This window comes from Dendropsophus ebraccatus, chromosome 11 (genome assembly GCF_027789765.1).
Source record: "Dendropsophus ebraccatus isolate aDenEbr1 chromosome 11, aDenEbr1.pat, whole genome shotgun sequence".
In the NCBI taxonomy this organism is placed as follows: Eukaryota; Metazoa; Chordata; class Amphibia; order Anura; family Hylidae; genus Dendropsophus; species Dendropsophus ebraccatus.
Genome location: NC_091464.1, coordinates 2,193,422 through 2,205,921, shown reverse-complemented (window position 1 = coordinate 2,205,921; position 12,500 = coordinate 2,193,422). Strand labels below are relative to the sequence as shown.

Below are 12,500 nucleotides of genomic sequence, written 5' to 3'. Positions count from 1 at the left end.
CGGACAGACACCCTAACAGTCGCCTAGAGACGGACAGACACCCTAACAGTCGCCTAGAGACGGACAGACACCCTAACAGTCGCCTAGAGACGGACAGACACCCTAACAGTCGCCTAGAGACGGACAGACACCCTAACAGTCGCCTAGAGACGGACAGACACCCTAACAGTCGCCTAGAGACGGACAGACACCCTAACAGTCGCCTAGAGACGGACAGACACCCTAACAGTCGCCTAGAGACGGACAGACACCCTAACAGTCGCCTAGAGACGGACAGACACCCTAACAGTCGCCTAGAGACGGACAGACACCCTAACAGTCGCCTAGAGACGGACAGACACCCTAACAGTCGCCTAGAGACGGACAGACACCCTAACAGTCGCCTAGAGACGGACAGACACCCTAACAGTCGCCTAGAGACGGACAGACACCCTAACAGTCGCCTAGAGACGGACAGACACCCTAACAGTCGCCTAGAGACGGACAGACACCCTAACAGTCGCCTAGAGACGGACAGACACCCTAACAGTCGCCTAGAGACGGACAGACACCCTAACAGTCGCCCTAGAGACGGACAGACACCCTAACAGTCGCCTAGAGACGGACAGACACCCTAACAGTCGCCTAGAGACGGACAGACACCCTAACAGTCGCCTAGAGACGGACAGACACCCTAACAGTCGCCTAGAGACGGACAGACACCCTAACAGTCGCCTAGAGACGGACAGACACCCTAACAGTCGCCTAGAGACGGACAGACACCCTAACAGTCGCCTAGAGACGGACAGACACCCTAACAGTCGCCTAGAGACGGACAGACACCCTAACAGTCGCCTAGAGACGGACAGACACCCTAACAGTCGCCCTAGAGACGGACAGACACCCTAACAGTCGCCTAGAGACGGACAGACACCCTAACAGTCGCCTAGAGACGGACAGACACCCTAACAGTCGCCTAGAGACGGACAGACACCCTAACAGTCGCCTAGAGACGGACAGACACCCTAACAGTCGCCTAGAGACGGACAGACACCCTAACAGTCGCCTAGAGACGGACAGACACCCTAACAGTCGCCTAGAGACGGACAGACACCCTAACAGTCGCCTAGAGACGGACAGACACCCTAACAGTCGCCTAGAGACGGACAGACACCCTAACAGTCGCCTAGAGACGGACAGACACCCTAACAGTCGCCTAGAGACGGACAGACACCCTAACAGTCGCCTAGAGACGGACAGACACCCTAACAGTCGCCTAGAGACGGACAGACACCCTAACAGTCGCCTAGAGACGGACAGACACCCTAACAGTCGCCTAGAGACGGACAGACACCCTAACAGTCGCCTAGAGACGGACAGACACCCTAACAGTCGCCTAGAGACGGACAGACACCCTAACAGTCGCCTAGAGACGGACAGACACCGCTGCTGGACGGCCAACCAAGTCTCGGTTTTAGCCCTTTGCAGGGTTTCTCATTTTTTCCCGACCATTTACCTTCTCATATTTTTCTTTATAGAACTGGTTTATTACCATATTATATATGTGGGGGGCTGTATGTAATAGGCTGTATGTGGGGGGCTGTATGTAATAGTGTGTATGTGGGGGGGTTGTATGTAATAGGCTGTATGTAATAGTGTGTATGTGGGGGGCTGTATGTAATAGGCTGTATGTAATAGTGTGTATGTGGGGGGCTGTATGTAATAGGCTGTATGTGGGGGGCTGTATGTAATAGCCTGTATGTAATAGGCTGTATGTGGGGGGCTGTATGTAATAGTGTGTATGTGGGGGGGTTGTATGTAATAGGCTGTATGTAATAGTGTGTATGTGGGGGGCTGTATGTAATAGGCTGTATGTAATAGTGTGTATGTGGGGGGCTGTATGTAATAGGCTGTATGTGGGGGGCTGTATGTAATAGGCTGTATGTAATAGGCTGTATGTAATAGTGTGTATGTGGGGGGGTTGTATGTAATAGGCTGTATGTAATAGTGTGTATGTGGGGGGCTGTATGTAATAGGCTGTATGTAATAGTGTGTATGTGGGGGGCTGTATGTAATAGGCTGTATGTGGGGGGCTGTATGTAATAGCCTGTATGTAATAGGCTGTATGTGGGGGGCTGTATGTAATAGGCTGTATGTGGGGGGCTGTATGTAATGGGCTGTATGTGGGGGGCTGTATGTAATGGGCTGTATGTGGGGGGCTGTATGTAATAGGCTGTATGTAATAGGCTGTATGTAATAGTGTGTATGTGGGGGGCTGTATGTAATAGGCTGTATGTGGGGGACTGTATGTGGGGGGCTGTATGTAATAGGCTGTATGTGGGGGGCTGTATGTAATAGGCTGTATGTAATAGTGTGTATGTGGGGGGCTGTATGTAATAGGCTGTATGTGGGGGACTGTATGTGGGGGGCTGTATGTAATAGGCTGTATGTGGGGGGCTGTATGTAATAGGCTGTATGTGGGGGGCTGTATGTGGGGGGCTGTATGTAATAGGCTGTATGTGGGGGGGTTGTATGTAATAGGCTGTATGTGGGGGGCTGTATGTAATAGGCTGTATGTGGGGGGCTGTATGTAATAGGCTGTATGTAATAGTGTGTATGTGGGGGGCTGTATGTAATAGGCTGTATGTGGGGGGCTGTATGTAATAGGCTGTATGTAATAGGCTGTATGTGGGGGGCTGTATGTAATAGGCTGTATGTAATAGGCTGTATGTGGGGGGGCTGTATGTAATAGGCTGTATGTGGGGGGCTGTATGTAATAGGCTGTATGTGGGGGGCTGTATGTAATAGGCTGTATGTAATAGTGTGTATGTGGGGGGCTGTATGTAATAGGCTGTATGTGGGGGGCTGTATGTAATAGGCTGTATGTAATAGGCTGTATGTGGGGGGCTGTATGTAATAGTGTGTATGTGGGGGGCTGTATGTAATAGGCTGTATGTAATAGGCTGTATGTAATAGGCTGTATGTGGGGGGGTTGTATGTAATAGGCTGTATGTGGGGGGCTGTATGTAATAGTGTGTATGTGGGGGGCTGTATGTAATAGGCTGTATGTGGGGGGCTGTATGTAATAGTGTGTATGTGGGGGGCTGTATGTAATAGTGTGTATGTGGGGGGCTGTATGTAATAGGCTGTATGTGGGGGGCTGTATGTGGGGGGCTGTATGTGGGGGGCTGTATGTAATAGGCTGTATGTGGGGGGGTTGTATGTAATAGGCTGTATGTGGGGGGGTTGTATGTAATAGGCTGTATGTGGGGGGCTGTATGTAATAGGCTGTATGTGGGGGGCTGTATGTAATAGGCTGTATGTGGGGGGCTGTATGTAATAGGCTGTATGTAATAGTGTGTATGTGGGGGGCTGTATGTAATAGGCTGTATGTGGGGGGCTGTATGTAATAGGCTGTATGTGGGGGGCTGTATGTGGGGGGCTGTATGTGGGGGGCTGTATGTAATAGGCTGTATGTAATAGTGTGTATGTGGGGGGCTGTATGTGGGGGGCTGTATGTAATAGGCTGTATGTGGGGGGCTGTATGTGGGGGGCTGTATGTAATAGTGTGTATGTGGGGGGCTGTATGTAATAGGCTGTATGTGGGGGGCTGTATGTAATAGGCTGTATGTAATAGGCTGTATGTGGGGGGCTGTATGTAATAGGCTGTATGTGGGGGGCTGTATGTAATAGTGTGTATGTGGGGGGCTGTATGTAATAGGCTGTATGTGGGGGGCTGTATGTAATAGTGTGTATGTGGGGGGCTGTATGTAATAGGCTGTATGTGGGGGGCTGTATGTGGGGGGCTGTATGTAATAGGCTGTATGTGGGGGGGTTGTATGTAATAGGCTGTATGTGGGGGGGTTGTATGTAATAGTGTGTATGTGGGGGGCTGTATGTAATAGGCTGTATGTGGGGGGCTGTATGTAATAGGCTGTATGTGGGGGGCTGTATGTAATAGGCTGTATGTGGGGGGCTGTATGTAATAGGCTGTATGTGGGGGGCTGTATGTAATAGGCTGTATGTAATAGGCTGTATGTAATAGGCTGTATGTAATAGGCTATATGTAATAGGCTGTATGTGGGGGGCTGTATGTAATAGGCTGTATGTGGGGGGCTGTATGTAATAGTGTGTATGTGGGGGGCTGTATGTAATAGGCTGTATGTGGGGGGCTGTATGTAATAGTGTGTATGTGGGGGGCTGTATGTAATAGGCTGTATGTGGGGGGCTGTATGTAATAGGCTGTATGTAATAGTGTGTATGTGGGGGGCTGTATGTAATAGGCTGTATGTAATAGGCTGTATGTGGGGGGCTGTATGTAATAGTGTGTATGTGGGGGGCTGTATGTAATAGTGTGTATGTGGGGGGCTGTATGTAATAGTGTGTATGTGGGGGGCTGTATGTAATAGTGTGTATGTGGGGGGCTGTATGTAATAGGCTGTATGTGGGGGGCTGTATGTAATAGGCTGTATGTGGGGGGCTGTATGTAATAGGCTGTATGTAATAGTGTGTATGTGGGGGGCTGTATGTAATAGGCTGTATGTGGGGGGCTGTATGTAATAGTGTGTATGTGGGGGGCTGTATGTAATAGTGTGGATGTGGGGGGCTGTATGTAATAGTGTGTATGTGGGGGGCTGTATGTAATAGGCTGTATGTGGGGGGCTGTATGTAATAGTGTGTATGTGGGTTGTATGTTCAGTTCTTTTGCATTTGTAATAAATGTTTGTTCTCTCTTTTTTAGGTTCCAGTAATAGAATCTCTTGCGGAGACTTCACTGGACAATGTACCACCGAAACGTCGCCGAATCAGGTAGATGAGATACAAGTAGTGTGAGATACGGGCTACAGAGGCATAATACGGGCTACAGAGGCATAATGCGGGCTACAGAGGCATAATGCGGGCTACAGAGGCATAATACGGGCTACAGAGGCATAATGCGGGCTACAGAGGCATAATACGGGCTACAGAGGCATAATACGGGCTACAGAGGCATAATACGGGCTACAGAGGCATAATACGGGCTACAGAGGCATAATACGGGCTACAGAGGCATAATACGGGCTACAGAGGCATAATACGGGCTACAGAGGCATAATACGGGCTACAGAGGCATAATACGGGCTACAGAGGCATAATACGGGCTACAGAGGCATAATACGGGCTACAGAGGCATAATACGGGCTACAGAGGCATAATACGGGCTACAGAGGCATAATACGGGCTACAGAGGCATAATACGGGCTACAGAGGCATAATACGGGCTACAGAGGCATAATACGGGCTACAGAGGCATAATACGGGCTACAGAGGCATAATACGGGCTACAGAGGCATAATACGGGCTACAGAGGCATAATACGGGCTACAGAGGCATAATACGGGCTACAGAGGCATAATACGGGCTACAGAGGCATAATACAGCTACAGAGACATAATATGGGCTACAGAGGCATAATAGGGGCTACAGAGGCATAATACGGGCTACAGAGGCATAATAGGGGCTACAGAGGCATAATAGGGGCTACAGAGGCATAATACAGCTACAGAGGCATAATACGGGCTACAGAGGCATAATACGGGCTACAGAGGCGGGACATAATATGGGCTACAGAGGCATAATAGGGGCTACAGAGGCATAATACGGGCTACAGAGGCATAATACGGGCTCCAGAGGCGGGACATAATATGGGCTACAGAGGCATAATAGGGGCTACAGAGGCATAATAGGGGCTACAGAGGCATAATAGGGGCTACAGAGGCATAATAGGGGCTACAGAGGCATAATAGGGGCTACAGAGGCATAATACGGGCTACAGAGGCATAATACGGGCTACAGAGGCGGGACATAATATGGGCTACAGAGGCATAATACGGGCTACAGAGGCATAATAGGGGCTACAGAGGCATAATACGGGCTACAGAGGCGGGACATAATATGGGCTACAGAGGCATAATACAGCTACAGAGACATAATACGGGCTACAGAGGCATAATACGGGCTACAGAGGCATAATACGGGCTACAGAGGCATAATACGGGCTACAGAGGCATAATACGGGCTACAGAGGCATAATACGGGCTACAGAGGCATAATACGGGCTACAGAGGCATAATACGGGCTACAGAGGCATAATACGGGCTACAGAGGCATAATACGGGCTACAGAGGCATAATACGGGCTACAGAGGCATAATACGGGCTACAGAGGCATAATACGGGCTACAGAGGCATAATATGGGCTACAGAGGCATAATATGGGCTACAGAGGCATAATACGGGCTACAGAGGCATAATACGGGCTACAGAGGCATAATACGGGCTACAGAGGCATAATACAGCTACAGAGGCATAATAGGGGCTACAGAGGCATAATATGGGCTACAGAGGCATAATATGGGCTACAGAGGCATAATATGGGCTACAGAGGCATAATATGGGCTACAGAGGCATAATATGGGCTACAGAGGCATAATACGGGCTACAGAGGCATAATACGGGCTACAGAGGCATAATACGGGCTATGCCGGACCCGGACGCTGGATCGCTGCACTCCAGGACAATGTAAGTTTCCATACACCCTGTTGTATATATGTATGGATTCTATATGTTTTGTCAACAACCAATATCTTGTGTATTGACCCCTGTGGTACTATTCACTGAGTTATCCGAATTACCCGGGTTACCCATGCTGCTTAACCCGGAAGTGATGATTTACTTATGTCATGCCTCATACCATTTAAAACCCCTGTCTGTCATTCTGTTTTTGTACTACTTGAGAAAGGCCACCTTATATTTGGCGGCCGAAACGCGTCGTGATTTTAATTAACCCCCTTCCATGATATAACCGCCTCAATCTGTGGTTATTGGACATCTGCGCCCTACTCAAGCCGGGACCCCCCATGGTCCTAAAAGCCTGTTGCGGCTGATACATCTCTTCTGACTGTACGACTCCCTTGGACGTACCCCGGCAGGAGCTGCGGTGTCCCTACCCTATAAGCCTGATATAGAGTTGTGCCTATAACCTAGCACAACTCTACTAGGTGAGTGTAACACTGCTTCCTCTGTGTCTATCACTCTGACCATCTTTTATTGCACCAGGAGGCGCCCCCACCTCTTTCCCTCTTCTCTTCTCTCTATAATACGGGCTACAGAGACATAATATGGGCTACAGAGGCATAATAGGGGCTACAGAGGCATAATACGGGCTACAGAGGCGGGACATAATATGGGCTACAGAGGCATAATACAGCTACAGAGGCATAATACGGGCTACAGAGGCATAATACGGGCTACAGAGGCATAATACGGGCTACAGAGGCATAATACGGGCTACAGAGGCATAATACGGGCTACAGGCTACAAGCTCCATGAAGGGCGGGTATGTGGAGGGGGCGCAGGAGGGGCGTGTTATGTCGAGGGAGTTGGGGAGAGGCACGGGTATGTGGAGGGGGCACCAGTATGTTGAGATGGGTTCGGGATGCCTGTGGGGTTGTGGAGGGGGTGCAGGAGGGACATTGGGTATGTGGAGTGGGCCTCGCTATGGGCACGGGTATGTGGAGAAGGTGCAGGAGGGGCATTGGGTATGTTGAGGTGGGTTCGGGGCGGACGTGGGTGTATAGAGCGGGTGCAGGAGGGGCATTGGATATGTGGAGGGGGGTATAAAAGCCAGAGCAAAATGAAACCTGAAATGTCAGAAATGACAATATGCTTGTGTAATGCTTCATGTTTGTACCAGAGTCTATTATGGGCAGTAGACCTTGGTTTATCATTCCGGCAGCTTACTACATGTGTAGGCAGAGGTGTTAACTCCGTTTACCTCTCCCAAAAGCTGTCATGGTGCCGAGCTGCAGCTGAGGCTGGAATAGAGGCCTGTCCTCTTGTCTAGGACGCAGTAATGGGCAGAGATTGGTCCGGACACTGTGGGCAATGCCATGTAGAGGGCTTCATACTGGTCCCACTGGCGTGGTTACGGGGTGGGGTGGTATAATGTACAGTAGCTTGGCCTCTTGTCTTCATTCCTGGTACAACTTAGCTTAGCATTGATTTGGCCATGGAAGCCATAGTAAGGGCCACAGGAGCTGTTTTTCAGCTTGTGCACGCCAGGCCACGTGTTCCATGTGCTACTGTGAGCAGCCTGAGTGACCTCTATCTATATCTATATCTCAATATCCACATAACAAAAACGCAAATCACCAAAATATTCATTCCAACAAAAAGGTCTATTTAACCATGTGACCTATACACACCCAGCCAAATAATGAAATAACTCTCCAAGGAAGAATAAATGATCTTATACTATATGAAGAGGGTAGAGTTACATCCAAAAACACAAAAATCTCACTGCTAATATGACGAGGCACAGACCAATACAGATATGAAATAAGTAGGCTCTTAGTTACCATCTGCAAATAAGGATAAGGTGGCCTCATGCCCGGGATGGACCCTACACTGTAGGATGGCCTCTCCATAGTGTGTAATACGCCTATGCTCTGGGCATGCAGGAGCCATCTAATACCAGTAAATATAATAACCCCTGGGTGGGATGGGTGTAGCTCACAACCAAGTAGAAGCAGCTGCTCCCCTATCTGGAGTACAGGCAAAAAAAACAATTTGGTTAGCTCTCCTACATCACCATTCACACTAGTTACATCCCATTAGTCAGATCCCCTTCTGCCTGACTCGCTCTGCTTCTTCCAGGAGCGATGGAGTTCCGGGAGACTATATATCCCTGTGTTATTATTGTGGGCAGACAGTGCATGCACATCGGAACGCACATCTTAAAGTGGCTTCACAGCTGGATATCTATAGGCATACAGTGAGGAAAGTAAGGATTTGATACACTGCTGATTTCACAGGTTTCCCACCTACAAAGAAAGGAGAGATGTGTACTTATTATTGTAGATACCTGCCCCTGTGCCATCTCATTATCTGCTCCTACTCTGCCCTCGTTACCTGGATTACCTGCCCCTGTGCCATCTCATTATCTGCTCCTACTCTGCCCTCGTTACCACCTGGATTACCTGCCCCTGTGCCATCTCATTATCTGCTCCTACTCTGCCCTCGTTACCTGGATTACCTGCCCCTGTGCCATCTCATTATCTGCTCCTACTCTGCCCTCGTTACCACCTGGATTACCTGCCCCTGTGCCATCTCATTATCTGCTCCTACTCTGCCCTCGTTACCTGGATTACCTGCCCCTGTGCCATCTCATTATCTGCTCCTACTCTGCCCTCGTTACCTGGATTACCTGCCCCTGTGCCATCTCATTATCTGCTCCTACTCTGCCCTCGTTACCACCTGGATTACCTGCCCCTGTGCCATCTCATTATCTGCTCCTACTCTGCCCTCGTTACCTGGATTACCTGCCCCTGTGCCATCTCATTATCTGCTCCTACTCTGCCCTCGTTACCTGGATTACCTGCCCCATCTCATTATCTGCTCCTACTCTGCCCTCGTTACCTGGATTACCTGCCCCATCTCATTATCTGCTCCTACTCTGCCCTCGTTACCTGGATTACCTGCCCCATCTCATTATCTGCTCCTACTCTGCCCTCGTTACCTGGATTACCTGCCCCATCTCATTATCTGCTCCTACTCTGCCCTCGTTACCTGGATTACCTGCCCCATCTCATTATCTGCTCCTACTCTGCCCTCGTTACCTGGATTACCTGCCCCATCTCATTATCTGCTCCTACACTGCCCTCGTTACCTGGATTACCTGCCCCATCTCATTATCTGCTCCTACTCTGCCCTCGTTACCTGGATTACCTGCCCCATCTCATTATCTGCTCCTACTCTGCCCTCGTTACCTGGATTACCTGCCCCATCTCATTATCTGCTCCTACTCTGCCCTCGTTACCTGGATTACCTGCCCCATCTCATTATCTGCTCCTACTCTGCCCTCGTTACCTGGATTACCTGCCCCTGTGCCATCTCATTATCTGCTCCTACTCTGCCCTCGTTACCTGGATTACCTGCCCCTGTGCCATCATTATGTGCTCCTACTCTGCCCTCATTACCTGCCCCGTGTCACCTCGTTACCTGGATTACCTCTGTTCAGTACAAACAGGGGCAACAGAACAATAAAAAAGTGGTTCCCTCCATTAGCTTTGGTGTGAGGTCCGTCATTATCCAGTGTTCTCCTACGCCTGGTAATATCCGCTAATTGGAGTAAAATAGGATAACAGGAGAGGTGGGAAGCATGAGACATGGAGCAGAACCTTTGTCATCTGCGTTTTAACCATTGGCCTTTACAGTATTCAAAGCGGAAAACCCACTTAGGTTCTTTATTTGTTACCATTGAGAGTCTGTCGTCCCCTCTAAGTAATACCGGAATTCGGTACAGATCTATCGGAGACAAACAGTCACAGCTCGTAGCTCTGAACTTTCTTGATGTGATCATTGGCTAAGCCTATGCCATTTTGTCTGTTTCTTCCATTCAAACAGTATTTTCCCACCTCCTGCTTTCTCCTCCCGGCACCTTTCTCCTTGCTCCCTGCACCCTTCTCCCTGCTTCCTTTTCCCTCCTCCCTGCTTCCTTCTCCCTCCTCCCTGCTTCCTTCTCCCTCCTCCCTGCTCACTGCTTCCTTCTCCCTGCTTCCTTTTCCCTCCTCCCTGCACCTTTTCCCTTGCTCCCTTCTCCTTTTCCCTTGCTCCCTTCTCCTTTTCCCTTGCTCCCTTCTCCTTTTCCCTTGCTCCCTTCTCCTTTTCCCTTGCTCCCTTCTCCTTTTCCCTTGCTCCCTTCTCCTTTTCCCTTGCTCCCTTCTCCTTTTCCCTTGCTCCCTTCTCCTTTTCCCTTGCTCCCTTCTCCTTTTCCCTTGCTCCCTTCTCCTTTTCCCTTGCTCCCTTCTCCTTTTCCCTTGCTCCCTTCTCCTTTTCCCTTGCTCCCTTCTCCTTTTCCCTTGCTCCCTTCTCCCTGCCTCCTTTTCCCTGCTCCCTCCTCCCTGCCTCCTTTTCCCTGCTCCCTCCTCCCTGCCTCCTTTTCCCTGCTCCCTCCTCCCTGCTTCCTTTTCCCTGCTCCCTCCTCCCTGCTTCCTTTTCCCTGCTCCCTCCTCCCTGCTTCCTTTTCCCTGCTCCCTCCTCCCTGCTTCCTGCTCCCTCCTCCCTGCTTCTTTCTCCCTCCTCCCTGCTTCTTTCTCCCTCCTCCCCGCTTCCTTCTAACTGCTTCCTCCTCTGCTTCCTTCTCCCTCCTCCTCTGCTTCCTTCTCCCTCCTCCTCTGCTTCCTTCTCCCTCCTCCTCTGCTTCCTTCTCCCTCCTCCTCTGCTTCCTTCTCCCTCCTCCTCTGCTTCCTTCTCCCTCCTCCTCTGCTTCCTTCTCCCTCCTCCTCTGCTTCCTTCTCCCTCCTCCTCTGCTTCCTTCTCCCTCCTCCTCTGCTTCCTTCTCCCTCCTCCTCTGCTTCCTTCTCCCTCCTCCTCTGCTTCCTTCTCCCTCCTCCTCTGCTTCCTTCTCCCTCCTCCTCTGCTTCCTTCTCCCTCCTCCTCTGCTTCCTTCTCCCTCCTCCTCTGCTTCCTTCTCCCTCCTCCCTGCTTCCTTCTCCCTCCTCCTCTGCTTCCTTATCCCTCCTCCTCTGCTTCCTTTTCCCTCCTCCCTGCACCTTTTCCCTTGCTCCCTTCTCCTTTTCCCTTGCTCCCTTCTCCTTTTCCCTTGCTCCCTTCTCCTTTTCCCTTGCTCCCTTCTCCTTTTCCCTTGCTCCCTTCTCCTTTTCCCTTGCTCCCTTCTCCTTTTCCCTTGCTCCCTTCTCCTTTTCCCTTGCTCCCTTCTCCTTTTCCCTTGCTCCCTTCTCCTTTTCCCTTGCTCCCTTCTCCTTTTCCCTTGCTCCCTTCTCCTTTTCCCTTGCTCCCTTCTCCTTTTCCCTTGCTCCCTTCTCCTTTTCCCTTGCTCCCTCCTCCCTGCCTCCTTTTCCCTGCTCCCTCCTCCCTGCCTCCTTTTCCCTGCTCCCTCCTCCCTGCCTCCTTTTCCCTGCTCCCTCCTCCCTGCTTCCTTTTCCCTGCTCCCTCCTCCCTGCTTCCTTTTCCCTGCTCCCTCCTCCCTGCTTCCTTTTCCCTGCTCCCTCCTCCCTGCTTCCTGCTCCCTCCTCCCTGCTTCTTTCTCCCTCCTCCCTGCTTCTTTCTCCCTCCTCCCCGCTTCCTTCTAACTGCTTCCTCCTCTGCTTCCTTCTCCCTCCTCCTCTGCTTCCTTCTCCCTCCTCCTCTGCTTCCTTCTCCCTCCTCCTCTGCTTCCTTCTCCCTCCTCCTCTGCTTCCTTCTCCCTCCTCCTCTGCTTCCTTCTCCCTCCTCCTCTGCTTCCTTCTCCCTCCTCCTCTGCTTCCTTCTCCCTCCTCCTCTGCTTCCTTCTCCCTCCTCCTCTGCTTCCTTCTCCCTCCTCCTCTGCTTCCTTCTCCCTCCTCCTCTGCTTCCTTCTCCCTCCTCCTCTGCTTCCTTCTCCCTCCTCCTCTGCTTCCTTCTCCCTCCTCCTCTGCTTCCTTCTCCCTCCTCCTCTGCTTCCTTCTCCCTCCTCCCTGCTTCCTTCTCCCTCCTCCTCTG

At 50.8% G+C, this 12,500-nt stretch overlaps 1 protein-coding gene across 5 annotated transcripts in view; it reads left to right on the top strand.

The window, feature by feature from the left end:
* Nucleotides 1-12,500, top strand: part of ZC3H11A (zinc finger CCCH-type containing 11A) — a 97,283-nt gene that overhangs the window by 79,692 nt on the left and 5,091 nt on the right. For all 5 annotated transcript variants that reach the window (XM_069944847.1, XM_069944846.1, XM_069944849.1 and 2 more), the window contains one exon: nucleotides 4,721-4,788. In XM_069944847.1, the coding sequence (XP_069800948.1) occupies nucleotides 4,721-4,788 (68 nt within the window). The remainder of the gene's footprint in view (nucleotides 1-4,720; nucleotides 4,789-12,500) is intronic.